General features: G+C 40.0%; 1 protein-coding gene across 4 annotated transcripts in view; it reads left to right on the top strand.

The window, feature by feature from the left end:
* Positions 1–24729, top strand: part of MORF4L1 (mortality factor 4 like 1) — a 43287-nt gene that overhangs the window by 4048 nt on the left and 14510 nt on the right. Inside the window, exons 2-7 of one of the 4 annotated variants that reach the window (XM_034783704.1) lie at positions 3128–3174; positions 11114–11181; positions 13451–13477; positions 13897–13983; positions 14851–14931; positions 18830–18892. In XM_034783704.1, the coding sequence (XP_034639595.1) occupies positions 3128–3174; positions 11114–11181; positions 13451–13477; positions 13897–13983; positions 14851–14931; positions 18830–18892 (373 nt within the window). The remainder of the gene's footprint in view (positions 1–3127; positions 3175–11113; positions 11182–13450; positions 13478–13896; positions 13984–14850; positions 14932–18829; positions 18893–24729) is intronic. The other 3 variants (XM_034783705.1, XM_034783706.1, XM_034783707.1) reach the window with 3 other exon arrangements.

Genomic DNA, 24729 nt, shown 5'->3' with positions numbered 1-24729 from the left:
TCTATGATTTTAAGCCCCAAGCCCTGGCAGGTGCGCCCTGCAGGGCTGAAGCCCCAAGACCCCGCCTTACCACTGGACAGAAGCCCCTACCCCTCTGCAAGACAGTCCTGGGCAGCAAGGCTCAGGTTACAGGACTCCTGCCCAGGGCTGAAATCCTTGGGGTTTGGGTTTGGCTTTGGCCCCCCCGTAGGCTTCGGTCCCCCCTCCTGGGGTCTTGTAGTAGTTTTTGTTGTCAGAAGGGGGTCACAGTGCAATGAAGTTTGAGAACCCCTGCTCTAGTTTATCTGTAGACGGAATCCTGGTGGGGATGGCGAGGGGAGAGTTCTCTTTAGCTTTTTAGAATGGATTCACTAGGATTTAAGAAAATGAAATATTTCATTGATATTTAAATGTGTAATCTGAAAGACTGGTAGGTTTTTTAAATGCACAGATTAAGATGTATTTGTATAGGAAAGAGAAGTATCGTAAGTCCTGATGTTGTGAATTTCTGGTGTAGTGTATAATATGCCACATTTTTATTTTAGCTTTAGAAAAGCTGACACCAAGTGATCTTTAAGAATTTCCCCTGGATTTAGCAGTATTTATTTATCACTTTTTAAAAAGCAGATTTATCTTGCAAAGTTGTCTTTTGCATTGTATCTTGTCCATCCTGGATCCTGATCCAGCAAGTGGCATTTTATTGAAACCTCGTTGAAGTCAATGGAAAGACTTCACTTGGAGTTGGATCAGGTTGTTAATCTATATATTAGAATCCTATGGACTACATGAGACCTTCCACATGTGAAATTAATGCAGCATTAAACATTTAAGCCCCAATCCTGCAAGGTGTGCGGGGTTTTTTGTTTTGGCTTATCTGGAGCCCAATGGAAGCCAAGATTGTGCCATGTGGGCAGAAGAACTTGCAGGCTCTGGACAGCAGCATGGACTGACCAGCTCTAGCTTGGAAACTAGGAGCAGCATTACTAAGCAACAAAACCACTTGGCATAGTTTGGCATCCAAGAATGTTGACCAAGCATGCCTGGTTTTCTCTTGAGAGCCATTTTGGCCAAAAAAAAAAAGGCTCCATTCAAAAATGTCTGATTTTTTTGTTTTGTTTGTTTTTTGTTTTTAGGAGAGCTGAATAAATAAAGGAGGTGTCTCACTGTAGTGCGCCTTGTTGTGTCTATATACTGTAGAGAGATGATTTGGAATTTTTGATCTAAGCTAGTGTTGGGGAAGGCTATGGTAAATTTCTTTCTAATGTGTTTTCTTTGAGTGTGACCTGTGGTTGTGGGGGAGGAGGTTTGTCCAACTTTCTGATTTCTCAGTACTGGGTGTCTTGCAGAAATAGTGCTACAGAATGTTCTTGGTCTGTATTTATGTAAAGAGCCTAACTCCTCTTAAATGTAGGCAAAATGTTCATTTTTAAGAACAAGTGAACGAGGCTTGTTTTCCAGCAGTGTTAAACAGTGCAAAATAGAGGTGAAATAGTGTAGTTATAATTTTTAAATAGCTATTCTACATGCTGAGTAACTGGTTTTAAGATTAAATATTTATAATGGAAAACACATTTTAATAAAAATATACAAGAGACTTCAAAGTGGGTACTTCCTCTGTGCAAAATATTTTTTAAGCTGGTGTCAAACCAGTCTTGGCAAGCCACTTTCATACAGATTTTTTTTTCTTAACATAACTCTGTAAAGAAACTGTTTTATCTTGAATTTGCTTTCTTGTAAGTGTATATTTTTTCTGACCCACTGTGGGCATGAAATCCCACTGATTAGTATTTACAGTGAACTCTCCAAATCTCTTACCCTACTGCTGTATTGAATCTGGTAATAAAGTATTAATTGGAAAAGCAGTTTAGTAAATTGATCATTAAATATTTGGTGCAGTTAAAGGTTTATTAAAACCAGCTTACTCTGTAGGCATAAAGGAATGGCAAACAAAGCTAGAAATGGCCTTCTTGAAAAAGGAAGGGAATGTAGGGACTCAATAGTGGACTGTAACCCAGTAAGTTATTGATACAGCTTAATTATTTTGGTATGCAGAACCGGTCACCAGCGTAAAGGGTGTGACCTTTATTATAAGGGAGTACTGTACAGGAGGAAACATCTGCCCTCGGAGAGCTTATGTTAGATAAATTAGACTTCCACTTTATAAACAACTGCACAATGTGGATCTTATAGCAGCTGAAATCCTGATTGTCAAACAATCTGTTCAAAAGTGAAACAGCCTCTTCCCCCTGCAATGCCCTCATTCAGCTGTACTTTTTTTTGCTCCTTTGGGGCGGGGAAGAACCTGATGTCATTGTATCTGGTTTTCTTTAGTTTGTTTTTGCAATAGAAATGTCAGGTCCTGAGTTTCCTCCAGGAAAAAGAAAACTCTTTTATTTAAATATTAGGCTTCTGTTGCACCATAATTTTAAAATGAGACGTAGGTTGGCTGGCTTGATAGATAAGAGAGCATCATGTTCCCTTTCTCAAAACAAAATGAAACTGAGCCCTCTAAAAGAATCTAAGTCTGTTGCAACAAGACTGACCTGTTTCTGCTGTGCTATTTACTGCTTGTACATTCAGGTTGAAATTCGGTCCACTCCTGTAAAGCCTGAGTATTAGCGCTCTATCCAGTTAGAAGGCAGAGAGGCTAGACAGGTAGAATCCAGCCCAGAACCAGGGGATAGGGCTGCTGGACCACTCCCTCAAAGCTGGTGCCCCAGGCTGTGGGCTGGAATAGAGAGCGGGTTCTGTGCCATTTGCATCCATTCTGTATCTGCATCAACAGCTGTCGGGGCAGCCCAGCCCATACAGCGTGGCCTTCAGTGCCAGCCCGTGCAGAGGTTGTGCAGAAGTCCTTCTTGCAGAGCACAAGGCAACCCCTTTGCACATCCCCAATGTGGGGCTTAAATGGTGCAGAGAGCCTTGAGCTAACCCTCCACTCATCTTCTATTTTATAAGCAGGTGCTTTTTGAAGTGATTGCTTTCTAGCCTGACAGTGTGTAGGTAATATGCTGCCACTGGACAGTCTCCTAGCACAGCACTCTTAGTGGTGTTTGGTTTCCTGTGTTCTTTTGTAAAATGCATGTCTTCGTATGCAGTATTGTTTGTCAATATGACTAATCAGATGGCTATTTGCAAACTTTTCCAGGTGAACGAGTGCTGTGTTTTCATGGACCTCTCCTTTATGAAGCAAAGGTATGTCTGGGTTCTCATTTTTTGCAGATGACAGCAAAAAATAACATTTACATAATGAACACATTAATTGAACGGATTAAAGTAGCCTATTGGCAAGTACTAGATTGGATTGAGTCAAGAATTCAAGCGAAACTGAGGAGAGAATCGAAGAAAAGAAAATACTATCAAATTACTTTGCTTTTTGTAAGAAACCTGCAGTTTTACAAACTGTGAAGCACATACATTTGTTGCATATTGATATTTAGATTAAAAACTTGCAAGATAAAGGGGTAATGGTAGTAAGTGGGAATTTGAAGCAGTATGACTGACATGGTCAGTGGACCTAGGCATGTGTGTAAAAACATGAAAAGATTTCACCAAATGTGAAATGGAATATACATCATGTAGACTCCTACTAGAATTCTGCTATTTCTAAATATGCTCTCGGATTCTAAGGAGCATGTGTAGGTATTAATATATTAGAAAATAACAAATTGAAAATTGGTTTGGCTTCCAGTTTGGCCTCCCGTTCATCATGAATATCATCTCTTAATACTTTAATCTATCAGTTGTTAGATACAACACTGAATTGTCTTAGGTCACTGAAGCCCCCTCTGTGCACTTACCATGTTTCTAGTAAGATCAGTTTCTAAGAGAAATTTTCTAGGCTCTAAGGTTGCTTGTAAATCTGTGGAGGTGGGGTCAAAATGATACCTAATTGCTCCAAGGGAGAATGAATAAAAAAGCTCTGTCTTGTACTAGGACAACATGAGGTGTGGTGGGAGAGGTTTAAAAGGATATTCTAAGGCAGATCAGGACTATAATGTGGTTTACGCAGTGAGAATACTCATATTCCAAATGTTTTCTACCCTCTTTTTTTTTTTTTTTTATGGGTAGATGTGGGTGAGGAGCCAGTTCTCCTCAATACATACCAGTCAAAACCCAGTTAATACTACTGCTGTTGAATTAAATCATAGTGTGACTTATGTTCATACTACTCCTATTTTTAAAATGTTATGTGGTTGTTAGAGAACAGTGCTGATCCTGCTGAAGATGGGGCTAGAGAAAGGGAGGCTTGTCATTGTCATTCTGTCTTACCTATTCTGTTCAGATAGGTTCAGGATTTGGTTTACAGAGACCTCAGCCTGCTTAGTACCATGACGCAAACACCATTAAAAATCCTTTTAATCTTTTATTGAAGATATAGAAAAAGAAGGAAAAATAATGTAAAGCATTTGAATTATAAAGCCTTAAATAAGGCTTTCATTTGAACATCCCTTGCTCCTTTTCCCTTTAGAAAGAAAAATGCTCTTGTTTGACAGTCCTAGATGGAGTTAAAGATAATAACAACTGTCCTTTTGGGGGGGGAAAGAGAAGACGTTAGTTGAGATGGTGGTTGTTTAAAGTCTGATTCTGCTTCCTAGAACACACAAGAGAAGAGAGATAGAAAATGCAGTTTCAGTCTCTGGTGCCTGATGTCACTTGCAACCTCACTGTTGGCAAAACAGTCAGAATATGTGGTTTTATCAGCCACTCTTGAGACCTGGCAGATTTTTACCCTCATGGGCTGGTTAGGGCTGCATTTACTGTCTTTTCGGTCACAGGCTCACAGTAATGTTGCAAGAAATGCAGTCTTTGCTGGCTAACCAGACTCTTATTGAACAGAAGGTAAAAGAGGATGGATCGGAAAGAGAAGGGATAAAGTGGGGAAAGAAGAACATGGAGGGGGAGGAGGGTGGAGGAAGAGATGAAGTCTGACACATTAGATGGTGGTTGAGATTCACCTGAAGCCTGTGGAGGTGGCAATGTCACCTGGATCCCTCTCTTGGCCTGGGCTGGTCAGGTACCATCGGGATGCTAAATGCCCAACAATGGCACAGTGGATTCCAGGGTCCCAGGAGCCTGTGGGAGTAACAGCCATTATGGTAATGCTCGCTCCTTCCCTTCTTTCAGTCAGCAGTTGTTGCACTCGTCCTCAAATTATCCCCAAACCTCTGGGGGTTTTAAGGGCCTCACAGATAGTGATGGGTGGAATAACTCATCCCTTTGTTGTTTTGTCCCCCAACAGGCCTAATTTCAGACACCAATTTTAGGTCCCACGCTTTTCTGGTTTACCAGTCATGAGCTTAACACAGTCCTGGAGTTAGATCAGGAGGCTGCTTTGATTGGACTAATTCAGTCTGTCTCCCTTTTGCACCTTTTCCCATCAACATTTATTGTTCTGTGTGACTGGAACACTTTGTAAACATTTATCCACTTTCCCACAGTTGAGCTCACAATGAGGGTGAATTTCTAAGCCCAGTTATTACAGCAGGTTCAACTGTTTGCAATGCCATGGTAGCTTAGCGCTAGTGTGGCGTGGCTTGACAGACTCTTTCTGTTGACCTTAATGAGAGTTGAGGCGCCTATCACTCTGTGGGAGGCATTAGCATGTCACGAGATTGTGTCCTAATGCTGATGCATGACTATTATGTTAATTTGAGCTTCATTAGGAATGCAGAGGCTAAATAAAATCCATCTTCATCAGACAAGACAAAATTGGAACTGAGACCAATTTTATTTCTCAACAGTCTGAGAGGTGGCTATAGATGCGAGATTAAATTTAAAACAAACTTGATTGACAGTGTCCTCATAAAAATTGGAATATGAGTGTTAATCTCAGGAACTAAGCATTAGGCTTTGTTACTAAAAGAACATGTACGTGTTTCATATGCAAGCCTGAGTTTGCTACATTTTATTAATTTTTTTAAACCATTTGGTTTGTCTTCACCTGATGCCATTGTGCAGTGTCATCTGACTATTTAAAAGTTCTGTCCCTGATCTGTTTGATCTGTTTTCCTCTTGAACCAAGAAGGAGCTGTAGGCATATTGGTTGGGGGATTTTGTAGAAGTTTTCTTGAGATATTTAGTTTATGCTTAGACCTACCAGGAACCTGATGCTCTAATTTAATAGTTTTTAGTATCAGTAAAGGCTAATTGGAAAAAATTACTATAGGGAGGACTTGATTGGAATAGAGTAGGTAAAGGGAGACTGTTTAAAAATGTCCCAAATTTTCTTTATGCCATCTAGAAGTGATGGTTGTAATGTAGTAAACATTTTCAAGAGTACCTCTCTATCAGTGAGACTTTAGTTTGCTGTTTAGAGTGTATCTCATACAGCTAAGACACTAAATCTTTATTTCTTTAAATATTGGGCTGACAAAGACTCACATGCAATGGATGCAAAATTTAAAGCAGTAAGTTTATTCTAATAATCTGTTGCATTTTATTTAGTCTGTTTCGTCCCTTCTCCTGGCACTTGAAGATGGGCTCATTTTGAATGTGTGCACTTGGGTCCAGATTGCCTCCTGTGGCTGTGTTCTTCCTGACACAGCAGAGGGGAGGTGATGGCAGGGAAAATCATTATGGCTTCTTAATTATGAGGGCCAGTCTCTGCTGCCACCAGTCCAGACTCCTCTGTCAGTTGGAGCAGCTTGTAGGCTGTTCCATCTTATGCCACTGTTGTGTGATCTCTTGTGCATCACACACGCACAGCGTGTGATCAGCGTAGCTCTTCTCTCCCATGCTGCACAATATATCCCCTATGCAGGGGTGAGGTGGACGGTGCAAGAACTGTCTGCCAGAGTAATTCCTGCTGCCCACTTACAGCCAGTATCTGACCCCTTTGTGCTCCCTGAGTAGCACAAAGAAGATGCATCTTAAGTGAGAATTTAGTCTGTAGCCTATGGTATGTAGTATCCTTGATTTCCTCTTCTCCCCCGCCCCCCGGTTTCTTTAGTCTACTATTTTATCCTTCTATGCTCTTCCTTCTCCCTATATAAGACAGCTGGGAGTGTAGAAGAAATGATTTTTCTCCATAATTGAAACCAATGCAGCCTGTTTCCATAAAAGGAGTAGTTGGTAAGGAGAATACTGCAGTCCACAAAATTTGCCCTTCTGATTGACTTGAATCATCTTGCTTGCCTTTTTCATTCTAATCTGTGTTCTTCACTTAAATGGTTTGTAAACTTCTCTTGGGGATGAATGATTGTTTTTAAAGCATAAATGATCTGGAGAAAGGGGTAAACAGTGAGGTGGCAAAGTTTGCAGATGTTACTAAACTGCTAAAGATAGTTAAGTCCAAAGCAGACTGTGAAGAACTTCAAAAAGATCTCACAAAACTAAGTGATTGGGCAACAAAATGGCAAATGAAATTTAATGTGGATAAATGTAAAGTAATGCACATTGGAAAAAATAACCCTAACTATACATACAATATGATGGGGGCTAATTTTAGCTACCACAAGTCAGGAAAAAGATCTTGGAGTCATCGTGGATAGTTCTCTGAAAATGTCCACACAGTGTGCAGAGGCGGTCAAAAAAGCAAACAGGATGTTAGGAATCATTAAAAAGGGAATAGAGAATAAGACTGAGAATATATTATTGCCCTTATATAAATAGATGGTACGCCCTCATCTCGAATACTGCGTACAGATGTGGTCTCATCTCAAAAAAGATATACTGGCACTAGAAAAGGTTCAGAAAAGGGCAACTAAAATGATTAAGGGTTTGGAACGGGTCCCATATGAGGGGAGATTAAAGAGGCTAGGACTCTTCAGCTTGGAAAAGAGGAGACTAAGCGGGGATATGATAGAGGTCTATAAAATCATGAGTGACGTGGAGAAAGTGGATAAGGAAAAGTTATTTACTTATTCCCATAATACAAGAACTAGGGGTCACCAAATGAAATTAATAGGCAGCAGGTTTAAAACAAATAAAAGGAAGTTCTTCTTCACGCAGCACACAGTCAACTTGTGGAACTCCTTACCTGAGGAGGTTGTGAAGGCTAAGACTATAACAGAGTTTAAAAGAGAACTGGATAAATTCATGGTGGTGAAGTCCATTAATGGCTATTAGCCAGGATGGGTAAGGAATGGTGTCCCTAGCCTCTGTCTGTCAGAGGGTGGAGATGGATGGCAGGAGAGAGATCACTTGATCATTGCCTGTTAGGTTCACTCCCTCTGGGGCACCTGGCATTGGTCACTGTCAGTAGACAGGATACTGGGCTAGATGGACCTTTGGTCTGACCCGGTACGGCCTTTCTTATGTTCTTATGTAGGCCTGGATAACTTGCACTCAAGAGTCCTAAAAGAATTGACTGAGGAGAACTCTGGCCCACTGATTATAATTTTTAATAAATCTTGGAATACTAGGGAAATTCTAGAAGAGTGTTAATGTTGTGCCAATATTAAAAAAGAGCAAGCTGGCAGACCTGGGTAACTAAGGGCTGGTTAGCCTGACATCAATCCTGGGCAAAATGGGGTTCAATTAATACAGCATTGAAGGCTAGGAATATAATGCCTGTCAATGAGGTTTCATAGAAAACAGTCTTGTTAAAGGCAACCGTCTTGTGGCACCTCTTAAGACTAGCAGATGTATTGGAGCATAAGCTTTTGTAGGTGAATACCCACTTCGTCAGACGCATGTACCCCTTCTTAAAGGTGCCGCAAGACTCTCTGTTGCTTTTTACAGATCCAGACTAACATGGGTACCCCTCTGATACTTGAGTCTTGTTAAACAAACCTGATTTCATTCTTTGAGAAGATCACAGGTTTGGTTGATAAAGATAACTGTGCAGATGTAATATATGTTGCCTTTGTAAGGCATTTGGCTTAGTACCACACAACACTTTGATTTAAAAAAAAATTAAGAACTATAAAATACCAATAGAGCACATGTAAAATGCATTAACGACTGGTTAAATTACGTCTCTTAAAGTAGTTGTCAATGGGGAATCATCAAATGGAGGTGTTTTAAAGGGATTCTGCAGGGACTGATACTAGGTCCAACGCTGTTTAATATTTTTTTCGTCAATGATCTGGAAGTAAATATAAAATCACTGCTGATAAAATCTGTGGATGAGACAATCTACTGTGAGGTAGGGGTGTGATTCTCCTGGTTGTGCACACATCTGCTCGCTAGCCCTCCTTGAGCTAGCAGGAGTATAAATGGCAGTGTAGCCACAGTCACCTGGGCATGACTTAGCTGTGCCAAGTACAAATCTGCCTGAAACTCCGGGGTAGGTACTCAGCACAGCTACGCTGGGTCACCGCTGCCCATGGCACTGCAGCTACACTGCTAGTAATACTCTCTCTCACCCTAGCGCTGATGGACCTAGTATGTGTGGGTGACCAGGAGACTCACTCTGTGTGGATGTAGCTAAAGATTGGTGGAGCGGTAAATGATGAAGACAGGGCAGTCATACCGAGTGTTTGGGTATAACCTGGACCCGTTCAAACCAAATGTTTTTAACATAAACATGACCCTGCATTTGGCTAGGAGCAAGGATTGCAGGCCATACCAAGCAAATGGGGGAACTGTATCCTGGAAAGCAGTGTCTTTGAAAACAATTTAGGGATCATAGTGGCCAAGCAATTCAACACACTAATCTAGTGTGATACTATGACACAGGAATAATGAGGTATTTGGAGTGTTGAGTAGGGAGGTGATCTTTACCTCTGTATACTCTATTGTTGAGACCAATATTAGAATAGGTCTAATGTCAACATTATTAAAGGATGTTGAAAAATTGGAGAGAGGGAATAGAAAAGAACCACCAAAGTGATTTGAGAATATCCCTTGCAGTGAGAGACAAAGGGCTGTTCTACACTGGGCGGGGGCGGGGGGGGGAATCGATCTAAGATACGCAACTTCAGCTACGAGAATAACGTCAACTTCAGCTACGCATCTTAGATCGACTTACCCTCCCGTCCTCACGACGCGGGATTGATGGCCGCGGCTCCCCCGTCAACTTCGCTTCCGCCTCTCACCCTGGTGGAGTTCCGGAGTCGACAGAGAGCGCATTCAGGGATCGATTGCTACCCACCGATCCGGCGGGTAGTGAAGACGTACCCTTAAAGAGCTCAATCTGTTTAGCTTATCAAAAAGTAGATTGAGAGCACTTGATTAGTGCATTAGTACCTTCATGGCAGGGAAACACTGTACTCTAACTTAGCTAAAGTGTGTAACAATAACAGTTTATCTTCACCTTGATCAGATATTCAGGACTTTGAATGTTTCTCTTAGGTTTCCTTAGTTTAGTATAAGGATAACAAAGTTTAGCTTATTCTCACTTCAGAAATTCTTCAGCCTGAAAAGCACCTACTGCAAACAATTACTGCTGAATGTAGAGCTTGCTATGTGGCTGCAGAAATCCAAAATATTATTTCCTTAACTTCCTGTCCTGTAATTAACTGAGATAAGGGTATGCATGCGAACAATGATACTGAGGACTTGTCTTCATTACTGGGGTAAGTCGACCTACGTTACATTACTCCAGCTACGTGAATAATATAGCTGGAATCAATGTCGCTTAGGTCAACTTACCACGGTGTTTTCACTGCTCTGTGTCGACAGGAGACGCTCTCTAGTCGACTTCCCTTACTCTTCTTGGGGAACTGGAGTATCGGAGTCGACCTGAGAGCACTCCGCTGTAGCTTTAGCGGGTCTTCACTAGACCTGCTTAATAGACACCCGCTGCATCTATTGCAGTAGTGTGGTAGTGAAGACAAGCCTTGAGTCATTCTCTATGTAAACCTGGCTTCTGGTTAGCTTTCCAGAGAGTACTGAAGAGATTAAAGTGACCTGCTCCTTGTGTCTTCTGGTCAGCAGCATGTCGTCTCTTGCTCTCCTCCTAAAGGAAGTTATTAAGCCCTTCAAAAAACCTACGGGTAGTTGAGCGTCAGTTAGTTCTGCTTCTATAGCCCTTCTGATACACGAAAAATATTTAACTGAAATACAAAGCCACTAATAATGTATCTTTTGCTGGACAATTTCTATTCTGTAGTGACGTTGCTGCCAAATACTTCAGTGGCTTGCACAGAAATCTTTGTATTTAGACTGAAAGCTTTTAGCCAGACTTCCAGAGATTTTTTTTTTTTTTGAAATCGTATTGCTAACCCAACTTTCTTCTTTATTTCAGTGTGTAAAGGTTGCCATAAAGGACAAACAAGTGAAATACTTTATACATTACAGTGGTTGGAATAAAAAGTAAGTAGTAAGTCTCTGAAAACAAGACTTAATTTTCCTTTATTGATTGCCCAAGCTGGTGTTGGCTTAATGGACTGACGCTCCCAAGCATAAGTCAATTGAAGATGTTTCATTAGCTCAGAAATTAACTTGAGTTAAAGTCAATTTATTGCAGTGAAGCCTAGCCATTTAAAGCCTGGCATAACACAAAGCTAATGTTGCTCAAATAATTGTTTAGTTTTAAAGACACATTTCCTTTGGTGCATCAGTTGGATAGTCAAACTTGCTCAAAGTGCCAGTAGATTAACTAGATTGCCTTATTGCGGCAGTCCAGTGCACTGCCTACCCATTTTAAGAACTGTTTCCGTGTTTTCTAGGTTTGAAGATATAGGATACAACTTTTTGTTGTATATTGGGATATGGGACAACCCTGGCTTGTTGAACAGTGGAGCAATATTTTCTCCAGTCAAAGACTCCATCTGTTCTATTTACATAACCAAATACAACAAGCGGTGGAAAAGGGAGTAGGATTAGTGGTGGCGGGGAGGGGAGGGAGGCTGCTCTCAGAATAGATGAGATGGTGTGTGTGCCCTAAGTTGGTACAGGAGAGACTGAAAGCCTCACCTATTCTATCTGTCTGTTGGGTAGCAACATGCTTGACGTCGGGGGTAAAGGAAGGTTGTACTAAAGCTGTACAAGGTTTTCCTTTTGTAAAAATGAGATTTTAGAATTTTCTCTTCTCTCAAGAATTAAAACTTCTCTTTCATGTCTCCAGAGATTAGAAAGTCTGTGTGAGCATTTTGCTTTTGGAATTGCAAGTATATTTCTTGTGAAGTTTTTTTGGGTGAGCAACAAGGATTGAGAACAGCATCATTGATAAGTTTTGATTACACCTGTTCCTATTCTTGGTCACCAACTTTCTGTAAACTATCCTGATGCAGCATCCACATGGTGCTTGGGGGTTGTGATGTGTTTTTATTTTCAAAAGGGGGATACTAGACTGCCCTCAGTTTTGTTGCTCAGTTCAACTGTATTTTACAGTCTAACACTGAGTGTAGGAGTCATAAATACTCGTTTTTCCTTAGCAGCTGACGGAATACGAAAAGCTGCAAATTCTAAGTCTCCTTCAGAGACAGCAGTTTTCAAAGAGTCATTTTTGGTTCATGTGAACATTGCTGCCATATACCCTGAAAAAGGCACGGTGGGGGACACAAGGCGTAATTGTTTGCTTTTGTTGGCATGTAGTGAGGTCCAAGTTAAACTTCATGTTTTGGTATCTAGTATCTTCAAAAAGCTTCCCCCAAAGCAGTGAACAGCCAAAGGAGTGTCTTCATGTAAACGCCTGTGTAACAAGTTGAAACTTGAACGGTTGTGCCTGCTGCTAAATTCATGCTGACTCTTAAGGATCAGTTAAAATCCATTCTTTTCTATTTAATAGGTAGTGGTGGGTGTCATTGGCTGTGTCAAATGACTTTTTCTTGTCTTTCTCCACTTGCACTAACTGTTTGCCTTTGATTATTTTCTTGCTTTTCCAAGCTTCCAATTATCTACATTAAAAGTGGCATTGCTGCAACATCTAGACAACTGGGACTGTATGGCTTTTTAATTTATGACTTTATAATTAAGCTATGGTTCATGAGTTTTAAACTGCTTGGCTTCCAGTGTTTTTTTTTTTACAAGCCTTAGTAGTAAGTCGTTTTCACGTCATATATAGTATAATACATTCTCACACAGTTGTACAGTTTTCTTCTATTGAGGGTTTCTGGCAACAACATAAGCTTTGGGAGCAAAGATCAAGTAGCTTACATACTTCACCAAGGCCTCATCCTAAATATATAGCCTCTAATATATGTACAGTTGGATGTATTTTATTTTTGTTTTCTGTAATACTTGCACACTAAACTTACCTTTAAGAATCTTGAAGACTTATGGTGAACTTGTTTTTACCATGTTGGCATTCTAAGCTTGACAACTTTTGCAATGAGATCATTACTTCACCATGAAATGCAAGGTGGAGAAACTCTAATTTACAAAGCTCTGTATTTTACATACAAATTTATATAAATAAACATACAACTTGATATATTTTGGAAAATGTGTACATAATTTCACATGGCCATTTTTAATGTGCCTCTAATTTAAAATATTCGTCAAATTGCTGAAAGATTATCTGCTCTTTGTCAAAGTGGAATTGGCTTGCTTACAATGGCAATTTCTCCAACATACGTTTATATTAAATCATTTACTTCAGATTTTTCAAATGTTCATGCCATCTTGGTTTCCTTTACAGAGAGAAATCAGAGCTCTTCCTTTTACAGTAAGATCTTATTGCTGAATTTGTTCACCTATAAAATATGTTGGAAAAGATACAGTAAATTTATCTTGCTGCATAAATTAATTATGGCTGCAGATTTCCCATGTTATAGTAAGTGTAGCCCTTTTTTTAAAAAAAATTGGACTTTTTAAAATAAATTTTAAAGAAATTTTAAGATTTGGAGTCTGTTTCACAATTGGCAATCTCTGCAGGAAAGACTGAACATTTCACTTTGTCTTAGAGAAATGGTTAGAGCTTCAATCAGTGGGAATGCATTTTATCTGGTAACTTACACTTTCAATTGTGCCAGTTCATGACTTACCACAGAAGCAAAAATTCAGTCTCAAATGCTGTGAAGTCTTTGATTATTGGGAGCAGAATCTAATTATGTAGTGTTTTTGAATGGTGATTTAATTTTTCAGCTGGGATGAATGGGTTCCAGAAAGCAGAGTGCTCAAATACGTGGACACGAATCTGCAGAAACAGAAAGAACTTCAAAAGGCCAATCAGTAAGTATTTTGTGATAGACTGATTTGACTTATCATGATTTCCTTTTTACAGAGCTTCAGCCCAAGAAATAAATCTCCAGGGGAGTAGGTGGGTTTTTTAGATTTCAAGGAATGTGCTAGTCATATTGTCCTCTTTCCCTGTTTGTTTTATTTTGTGCGTGTCTTCAGACTTCTAACATGGACCTGTCCTTATCTTCATAGTCTTTCAGCCAAATGGATCGCTACTTGTTGACTTCCTTGTACTTCAGATTTTGATTAAAAGCTATGTGAATTTTAAGTTGCAAGGAAAAGGGTAAAATGGGTTTAAATGAAGGTGATTGCTTGTGGTTTCTCAGAACTACATTTTGAAAATAAAACAGATATACGTGTATATATGTAATTGAGTTGATGGCATATGTTGTGTGATAGTCACCTAAAATATCTTGTAAAATGGTAATGCCCTCTTATCGAAGACTAATTTTTTTATAAGATGGGGTCTAAATGTATTCATCCATATGAATGCTTTTTTGTATTGGTCTGGAAAAAAGTGACATCTTGGAATACAAATATTTCTAGTAGGCACCTTTCTGAAGCAGCTCCTGTGTATTTCTTTCTCACAATTATGAATATTGGGGGGGGGGGGGGGGGGAGAGGGTTGAGTGTCCATGTGTAGGTAAAAATGATTGGTCAGCACTATAATGAAGTTCAATCTTGTAAGTAGTTGGATTTTTTTCGCCCCCCCTCTCTGTCATGAAAGGTCTTCCTCTGTCTGTTTTCTTTAAACCCATTCACTACAAATTCTCTAAATTTTTGTACGGACTGTTACCTTTTAGAAAAGAGAATAGCTTCTCTTACAGTAAAATCTTGTTGCTGAATTTGTTTTTAAAGGGAACAATATGCAGAGGGCAAGATGAGAGGTGCTGCTCCAGGCAAGAAGACATCTGGTCTGCAACAGAAAAATGTTGAAGTGTAAGAAGCTTTTTTTTAAAATTTCTTTGCTTGTCAGTCATTACACTTAAATTTTAAGCAGCACTCTTTTTGTGCAGTTCAGAGGTTAAATTTAAAGTGCAAAATCTTCATTTAAAATTCAAAGAAACGTCAGTTTATAAACCTGGAGTGTTTCTGTTGATACAAAAAATACTTGTCTATCCAGCAAAATGTTCTCTCAGTGCACTGTTCACTAATGCAGGAGCCACGTGTTGCTGAAAGTAAATGACTGGATGCCTTGTTTTTAAATTCTGCTCCAGTCTTTACATACCATTCCTCTTAAATTACTGAACAGAAGTTACTAGGGCACATCGTATCTCACGAGGTAGATCTTAGTGAAACTGCTAATTCCCCATGAAATGGCAGCATCAACCCTGGTCACACAAACCGTGATAAAGAATCTTTGAAGACAGGGATGTAGCCCAAAAGAATAAATTGCATATTTCCTTCATGGTGTGTATTTATTAAAGCACGGTTTAGGATTCAAATGAAGTTCTGTGATATTCTGCCATTCACGAAACACTAGCTTCTTTACTACAGGTTACATTTTGTTCTTTTTTTTAACTATTCTATTTTTTTGGACAAAAATAATGCTAAGTACGTGTGTGGGTCTTAAAAAAAAAATGGCTTTGCATGTTAAAATTGTAAGCTTAAGACACCGAGACCCAAGCTCAAGTGTTCGTTAGAAAACAAATGTATTTTCACTAGTAATCAACAGATCTTCAGTTCCATCCATAGGGTTTTAGTGACTAGGATTGTGGCCTTATCTAGACACAGTTGCGTCCAGTCACTTAATGTTCGAGTGAAACGGCAACATTCGCTCCAGACTCATATCCACAATGTACCATTTAATATTTTATTTCAGAAGGTAGTGGATTTGATTAATTTTTGAAGGTATTCATTGCTAATATGATACTTGGAGCTCCTAGCTTGATTTGCTTTTTAGTCTTTGTCAAGAGAGAGCTGGCTAAGTTTTGACACCATTTTCTAAAAATAAAGGCATTTGATGGCAGTTTCAGATCTCTCTTTTAGGTCCTGTATCATTCTTTTGATGATGATTATGGATATTTTTTAACATTATGAAATATGTATCTGTTTTGGATCTTTTGTTTTGACGTCAAAAGCGTTATTTATACATTTAGTATAACACCGTTAAAAGTTAGCATAATAGATTTAAACTGACAGGAGCTAGTGTTTCTGTTGAAGGGCCTAGTGCACTTGATACTATGGACAGTAAAGTTGGTAAGAATACAATTGCGCTTCTGTGTTGCTCTGTGACCATAACAGGGTTATGACTACTAATCATGAATATATGTATCCATGCTTTTGAGATTAGAGTTCTGACACCACCACCACCCCCCAACTTGCATGGTATTGAACACCCCCTAATGGTAACGTTAGGGACCAGATCCTGCTAGCCTTACTCAGGTGAGCAGTCCCAGCTGAATTTGCTGGGATGGCTTGTGAGAGTAAAGTGAGCAGGAGTGACCCCTAAAGATTTAACTCTCTCAGAAAAGCAATGAAATTCAAAGTTGCTATCCTAACCCCGTCGCTCTTAATTCTAAAGGCACATCAGAAACACCACTCTGGTGTGGGCTTTTTTTTTTTTTTAAGAGCCTCAGTCTTATTGTGTAATTTTGAAACCATATTTTCAAGCCCTGGCTTTGCTTCCCAGTTGAAACAGCGTCTGAGAGGAGGATGAGTCTCTTCCTCTGTTGCCACTAGAACAGAAACTGGGGTTGATAGTGTCCCATGGTAGCTGGGACACTATATCATAGGTAGGTTAACTGTCCTCCTAAACCTTCTTGATAAGAGCGTCTCATTTTTGGGGTGGGAAACAGTTCATCAATGATGGATCTTCAGATCGTTAAGAGGAATCCATGAAAAAGGAAGATGTCCTTGGAATAGTGAGCTGGCTTTTGATGCTATCATTCATCTCACGTAGGGCCCTACCAAATTCACAGTCCGTTTTGGTAAATTTCACGGACAGAGGATTTTAAAACTTGTAAATTTCATGATTTCAGCTGTTAAAATTGGAAATGTGTCATAGTTGTAATTGTAAGGATCCTGACCCAAAAAGGAGTTGTGGGTTGGTCACAAAGTTATTGTAGGGCGGGTTGCGGTACTGCTACCCTTCCGCACTGCTGTTGGTGACAGCCCTGCCTTCAGAGCTGAGCAGCTGGAGAGCGGTAGCTGCTAGTCAGGAGCCCAGCTCTGAAGGCAGAAATAAGGGTGGCATTGCCACCCTCACTTCTGTGCTGCTGCTGCTGGCAGGACACTGCCTTCAGGGCAGGGCACCTGGCCAACAGCTGCTGCTCTCCGGCCGCCAAGAAGTAAGGGTGGCCATACTGCAAACCATCCTTAAAATAACCTTGCAACCTCCCTGCAACTCCCTATTGGGTCAGCATCCCCAATTTGAGAAACGCTGGTCTCCCCGTGAAATCTGTATCATATAGGATAAAAATACACAAGACCAGATTTCATGGGGGGAGACCAGATTTCACAGTACGTGATGTGTTTTTCATGACCATGAACTTGGTAGAGCCCTAATCTCATGATATTAAAGGTACCTTCCAGGATAAGGTCCATGTGCCTCTTGCACTGAACTTGCTCTTCCAACGCTTTTCATTTATGTCAGCACCATTGGCGCTTCCTCTTCAATTAGCAGCTTGGATGTACCCCTGCTTCCTTCAACAGCAGAAACTCTCCCTGTCCCCTTCTGATGGCGACGGAGGAAGAGAAGTCATTTACCTATGACAGGTTTCAGAGTGGTAGCCATGTTAGTCTGTATCAGCAAAAAGAACAAGGAGTCCTTGTGGCACCTTGGAGACTAACAAATGTATTTGGGCATAAGCTTTCTTGGGCTAAAACCCACTTCATTGGATGCATGCAGTGGAAAATACAGTAGGAAGAGAGATGTATGTAATGAAAAAATGGGTGTTGCCATACCAACTCTAACAAGACTAGGTTAGTGTTTTTGTGTGTGGTGTGTGGTTGCTGGTGAGTATGGTAATTACATAAAGTAAAAACTTTCCCCATGCTAATTTTTCCCCTACTGTTACACACACCTTCTTGTCAACCGTTTGAAATGGGCCATCCTGATTATCACTACAAAAGTTTTTTTTCCTCCTGTTAATAGCCCACCTTAATTGATTAGTCTCATTAGAATTGGTATGGCAACACCCATTTTTTCATGTTCTGTGTGTGTAATATATATATTTTAATATTAATATGCATCCAATGAAGTGGGTTTTAGCCCACAAAAGTTTATGCCCCAATAAATTTGTTAGTCTCCAAGTGCCACAAGTACTCCTGTTCTTTTTACCTATGATAGTATCCCAACACTGTGCCTGGGACTGTAGGGCAGATATTTGCAGAACAGTGGGTCTCAGACCACTTAAGCCAGAAAGTGAAGATGGGATCTGAGAGCTGAAACTATATCCTCTCAAATTGCACTACTAAAACAAGGAGTTTTTTTTTTCTTTTAAAGAAACCATAACTGGCATTTTAAATAATAAAGGGGCATTGCAGATGCATAGTGTGGTTAGTGGGGAGGGAGAGTAATTGATCTAACCACATTTTTAAAGGGGTAACACTGTCAATCTGTTTAGGCCTCAGAATTTACCTTCTGTAGCATCCTTGGAGGATGCCTGTAATGTAAAAAGACAAATTTTAATTAAAAAAAACAAACAACAAATTTAACTCCTCAGTGACCCAAACAAGGAAATAACAGTGTAAATATGTGTATCATGCTCCAGGGATGTGGAATGTGTTTTTAACATCCTCTAAAAGGTAAATTTTTGAAGCTTAACTAGATTCTCTTAAAGGCTAAATATCAGGTCTGACACTCTGTCCTTAACTCAACCCCCATTGTGCCTAGATTTTTCAGACGAGATGGAGCGCATACTGTTTGCTGTTTGGAGACCCCTACAATATCGACACGGTGAGTTAAGGATGGATTGTCACACCAGGATTTTCATCCTGAAATCCAAATTTCCTTGCTTTTGTAGATTTCTTTTATAGGCTCTTAAAGTCTTAAGTCGCAATAATGTAAGGTGCTGGTGATAACACAGGTAACAACTGAGGAAGTGACTCATACTTTGACAACATCTCCATAAAGTGCAGCTCCTACTTAAAATTCTTTTTAAAAGTCTGTATGGGCTAGTAGCTCTTACCTATTTCTAAACGCGTGCACTGTGCCAATTGAAAGTATACAAACCTATGTGATATGCACGCTTCAGTGAGAATTCAGTGCATCCATTTAAAAAGGAACTGCAGACATTTAACTTTAAGACTTCCATTTATTTATTTTTGTGTTAGAAACTGGTGGTTTTAGAAGACTAGTCTTGGTCTGCTACCTGTTTACCAAAGGGTGAAGTCCTGGTGTCACTGAGATCAATGACAAAACTCTTACTGACACCAGTAGGGCTAAGTTCTGGCCTTTGCTCATAGATGGGTGTTGTGAATGTAAGGATTGAGTCTCATGTAACTGTGGGTTTGGGAATTTCTAAAATACTTATTCTGTGACCTGCTATAGTTTGTATATTGGAAAAGTATGCTGAGGACATGAAGTAATTTTTAATCAAATACAATGATTTGTAATGTGCAAGTTGTATTAATAGTACAAATGTGTTTTATGATGCTGGTTCTTACTGATGGGAAGAATGCCAGACAAGGACAGTTCGCTATCAAAAAAACAGGCTTGACGTTTTCTAGAGATAAACTTCCCTGTACTTTTTCTCTGCAAAATTTCAGGCTTCTGGCTGCTGGCACTGGACTCCTCAGGGGTTCTGCCCTTCTGACATGGCTGACCTAGCTACAGAAGTTTTCACTTAGAACAGCTAGCAGTCAGTCAGAAGGCAGCCAGTGCTTTGGAATATGTGAAGAAAGACATGCTGTACTTTTAGGGGATCGGAACACATGAGCCAGCGGCAAACCTGTCCGAGAAGTCAGGAAAGGGAAGTCTTGTGGTTCTTTTTAAATAACATGATTTCCTAGGGCTCTGGCCAGAAGTGCTACCAAGACAACTGTGTTGACAGCTTTAGTAACCTGGGAATTGGAATTTGTTTACATTTTCCTCCCTTTGATAGAACATTCAGACTTCAGGCTCCACCTATCCTTTGAAACACATGTGTGTATGTTTCAGGTGTCCTTTGGCAAAATGAGGTAAAGCTGCATGAATAATGGAACTCAGGTCCCTAAGATGTGAAGTTAATTTCCAGCTTTAACTTTCATATTATTGCTTAATGCTACAGCAAGAACTTGTATGCTGAATTTAAAAAGGCTGAGTTTAAACTCTGACTTCCTTTTAACAGAGAGCTATGGTCATGTATCAGTTCTTTGTTCTGAAAGCTCACATGGTCGGAAGCAATTCTCAGCATGCACACTTCAAGCTGTTTGAAAGTTGGCATTTCTGAGCTGACTCACTGGCAAGTGATCTTGTTGCCAAGTGGCATAATTTGTTCCACTGGCAGAATGGGAGCATAGCATTCTATTGTGAAGTGAAACTATTTAATGTTGAGTGTCTGAAAACGAAATCTTGCTTTGTTTTTTCTGTTATCAAGATGTGATTGAGTTCTGGAGGACGAGCCATTCAAACTCTTCTGCCCACTGCTAGATTAGAACATTCCCATTAAAATTCTGCATCTTAAAATATTGACTTCAGTTGAAAATCAGACATCACTAAAAGGCTCCAGAACCCTGTTACTTTCTGGACAGTCACTAAAATGGCATTTACCTTTCAGTCTTTTGGTTACAGTGAGGTTCACTTCCTGTACTGAATTGTAATGCTGTTAAACTACTGCCAGTTACTATATATAACAATATTTAGTGTAGCCTTATACAATATATATGACTATATCAGAAGATTGGCTGTCACAGAAAACTGAAATAACAGCTATTTTTTTAAAAGCTACCCATTACTAGTGAATTATTTTTTTAACCTATTTCAAGAGGTGATCTTGGCATCGTGCTTTTTCTTTAGTAGTTTCCTGATGCACTGCCACTGTCTGTTAGACTTTGCAAAATGAAAGTCACTTTGACCTAATATAGTTAAAATAGCTTTGAAATTTAGGGATCTGAGAGATGGGAGAGCACAAGGCACCTGCATTGTACTGTACTTATCAATAGTGCAAAAAAACAGAACAGCTCCAGACCTAGGAGGGTTATTTGTTCTGACAAATTGCAGTGGTTCTTAAAGTACTTTAATTTATATTCCTGAATTATCACAATTGCTCCAATTCTCTTATGGATTATAAAGACCCCCTAGGCCTCTACTTCTAGTTGGTGTGTTTAAGAGTAACTTTTTTTTGCCTTTGTGTTCTGGTCAGAATTCCAATTGTGTGGCATTCAACCTATCTGCTTCTATTTAACTTGTAGTCTTGGGTAGGTTTCTCTTCTCCTTCTCTCTTCTCTCCACACAAACTGAGTACTATCACTGATATGGAATGACAGCTGTTCCACCCTGTTTGTGGCTGCATTTCAGTGGGAAGTGAAGTGATCCATTGCCTTTACCCTCCTCATCGACATGTGCAAAACACTGATACTTTTTTCCACAACATGGGGCACATAAAATGTAACTCTTATAATGTCTCTTCTTCCCTAACTCTTCCCACTTCTGTGGTGCCTCCGCTTGTCCTCTGTTACCCAGCTAGTGCCTAGTCACTTACAGGGTAAGAGTTCAGAAGCTGGTTGGGAAACCCAATGCACATGCAGTTTCACTAGTGGCCTGATTCATTGCCAGCTGGACTTTAGTGAATGTTGGATTGGGCCCTAAAACAGTGTAAATGGAGGCTCCTTTGTGAAAAAAGGTTCTGTATGTGTACATTGTCTTACTGGTGTTTAAAATATGAATAGACTGAAACCTGACCCGACACTATACTGAATTTCTGAAGATTCACTCTTACGGTATGGAACAAAATCACAACATGGTTTAGTGTATGGGAGCATATTTGTTAGTCATAACATTATAAAGAACATGACCCAAACACTTATGACCAACTAGATTTAGGTGACAGAACAAGAATTATCTGGACTAAGTCATGGTATTAATATTAGAAATCTGCACTTGAAGATTGTTGTGAGTTCAGTCCTTGAGGGGGCCACTTAGGGAGCTGGGGCAAAATCAGTACTTGGTCCTGCTAGTGAAGGCAGGGGGCTGGACTTGATGATCTTTCAGGGTCCCTTCCAGCTCTATGAGAGAGGTATATCTCCATATATTAAGATGATAGGCAAATATGAATGTGACAGAATTATGGATAAGCTCTTATTTAAGACTGTATCCAGACAACTTGAACCAGTGACCTGGCCTAGCAGATGCATATGTAACACAGGCAGTTGTCTATATCCTAAAAAACAGTTGTGCTTGTATGTGATTGATTTTGGATTTTAGGCATAATTTACTTGATTTTAGGCTCATTCTGCATTTGTGAATGTTAAGAAAAGTAGTTGAAAGGGGTTTCCATGTTTTCATTTAAAGTAATCAACTTAAGTTCTCTAGGTCAGGGGTCGGCAACCTTTGGCACGCGGCTCGCCAGGGTAAGCACCCTGGCAGGCTGGGCCAGTTTTATTTACCTGCTGACGTGGCAGGTTCGGGCGATCACGGCCCCCCACTGGCTGCGGTTCGCCGTCCCGGGCCAATAGGGGCGGTGGGAAGCCACGGCCAGCACATCCCTCACCTGCGCCACTTCCCGCTGCCCCTATTGGCCTGGGACGGTGAACCGCGGCCAGTGGGGGCTGCGATCGGCCAAACCTGCCGCGTCAGCAGGTAAATAAAACTGGCCCAGCCTGCCAGGGTGCTTACACTGGTGAGTCGCGTGCTAAAGATTGCCGACCCCTGCTCTAGGTGTTCATGGAAATGATTTCCCTATACAATTCAGATCAGCTTTTCCTATTTTTATGCTGAATACAGAAGTGTAATGGGTTTAGAGAACAGTCTAAAGAATTGCCTTTAGATTAGAAACATGAAAAGGTACATAGAGTAGAGCAAGTGCTGAACAGTATCTTTGGTGGTGTGAGTATGCTAGTGAATTGTTCTTGCCAATCATGATGCAGATACGAAGGACAATCCATACTAGCTTCATACATCTTTATCATTCTGACATTGCTATTTACTTAAATTTCTTCTCATCCTCTGCATCTATGGTGATAGTAATAAAACATGCCAATTTTACCTAAGATTAGACTGAGATTTAACTAATTTATAAACCTCCCTATCAAGCTGGATTCCTTTCATAGCACTGAGCTTATGATGGCCAGTTTCAGTATTTCAGATATTGCCTAACTACGAATCTTAAGTAGTTACTGAAGATACGCACATTATCCAAGATAACTTTGAAGTATCTCACCTGCACAGCATGTTAGATATTATTGATATAAATGTCAGTATCTCTTTTGAATACTAATAGTTCTTGGCCTCTATCTTGTATCAGAGAATTCCATAAGTTAGGCATGCATTGTTTTTTTTTTTTTTTTTAAATCCCCACCTATATAATCTACTTCAATGTATACCCCAAATTAAGAAACACAGTAAAAGAACTAAAAAAGAGCCACCGTGGCTTAACAACCATGTAAAAGAAGCAGTGAGAGATAAAGACTTCCTTTACAAAGTGGAAGTCAAATCCTAGTGAGGCAAATAGAAAGGAGCATAAATGCTGCCAAATTAAGTGCAAGAATGTAATAAGAAAAGCCAAAGAGGAGTTTGAAGAACAGCTAACCAAAAACTCCAAAGGTGGTAATAAAATGTTTTTTAAGTACATCAGAAGCAGGAAGCCTGCTAAACAACCAGTGGGGCCCCTTGATGATCGAGATACAAAAGGAGCGCTTAAAGACTATAAAGTCATTGCAGAGAAACTAAATGGATTCTTTGCTTCAGTCTTCACGGTTGAGGATGTTAGGGAGATTCCCAAACCTGAGCTGGCTTTTGTAGGTGACAAATCTGAGGAACTGTCACGGATTGAAGTGTCACGAGAGGAGGTTTTGGAATTAATTGATAAACTTAACATTAACAAGTCACCGGGACCAGATGGTATTCATCCAAGAGTTCTGAAAGAACTCAAATGTGAAATTGCGGAACTGTTAACTAAGGTTTGTAACCTGTCCTTTAAATCGGCTTCTGTATCCAATGCCTGGAAGTTAGCTAATGTAACGCCAATATTTAAAAAGGGCTCTAGAGGTGATCCCGGCAATTAGACCGTCAAGTCTAACGTCTGTACCGGGCAAATTAGTCGAAACAATAGTTAAGAATAAAATTGTCCGACACATAGAAAATTGTAAACTGTTGAGCAATAGTCAACATGGTTTCTGTAAAGGGAAATTGTGTCTTACTAATCTATTAGAATTCTTTGAAGGGGTCAACAAACATGTGGACAAGGGGGATCCAGTGGACATAGTGTACTTAGATTTCCAGAAAACCTTTGACAAGGTCCCTCACCAAAGGCTCTTATGTAAATTAAGCTGCCATGGGATAAAAGGGAAGGTCCTTTCATGGACTGAGAACTGGTTAAAAGACAGGGAACAAAGGGTAGTAATTAATGGTAAATTCTCAGAATGGAGAGGGCTAACTAGTGGTGTTCCCCAAGGGTCAGTCCTTATTCATAGATTCATAGATTATAGGACTGGAAGGGACCTCGAGAGGTCATCGAGTCCAGTCCCCTGCCCGCACGGCAGGACCAAATACTGTCTAGACCATCCCTGATAGACATTTATCTAACCTACTCTTAAATATCTCCAGAGACGGAGATTCCACAACCTCCCTAGGCAATTTGTTCCAGTGTTTAACCA

Source organism: Trachemys scripta, chromosome 10, assembly GCF_013100865.1.
Source record: "Trachemys scripta elegans isolate TJP31775 chromosome 10, CAS_Tse_1.0, whole genome shotgun sequence".
NCBI lineage: Eukaryota > Metazoa > Chordata > Testudines > Emydidae > Trachemys > Trachemys scripta.
This window is presented reverse-complemented; position numbering and strand designations above follow the sequence as displayed.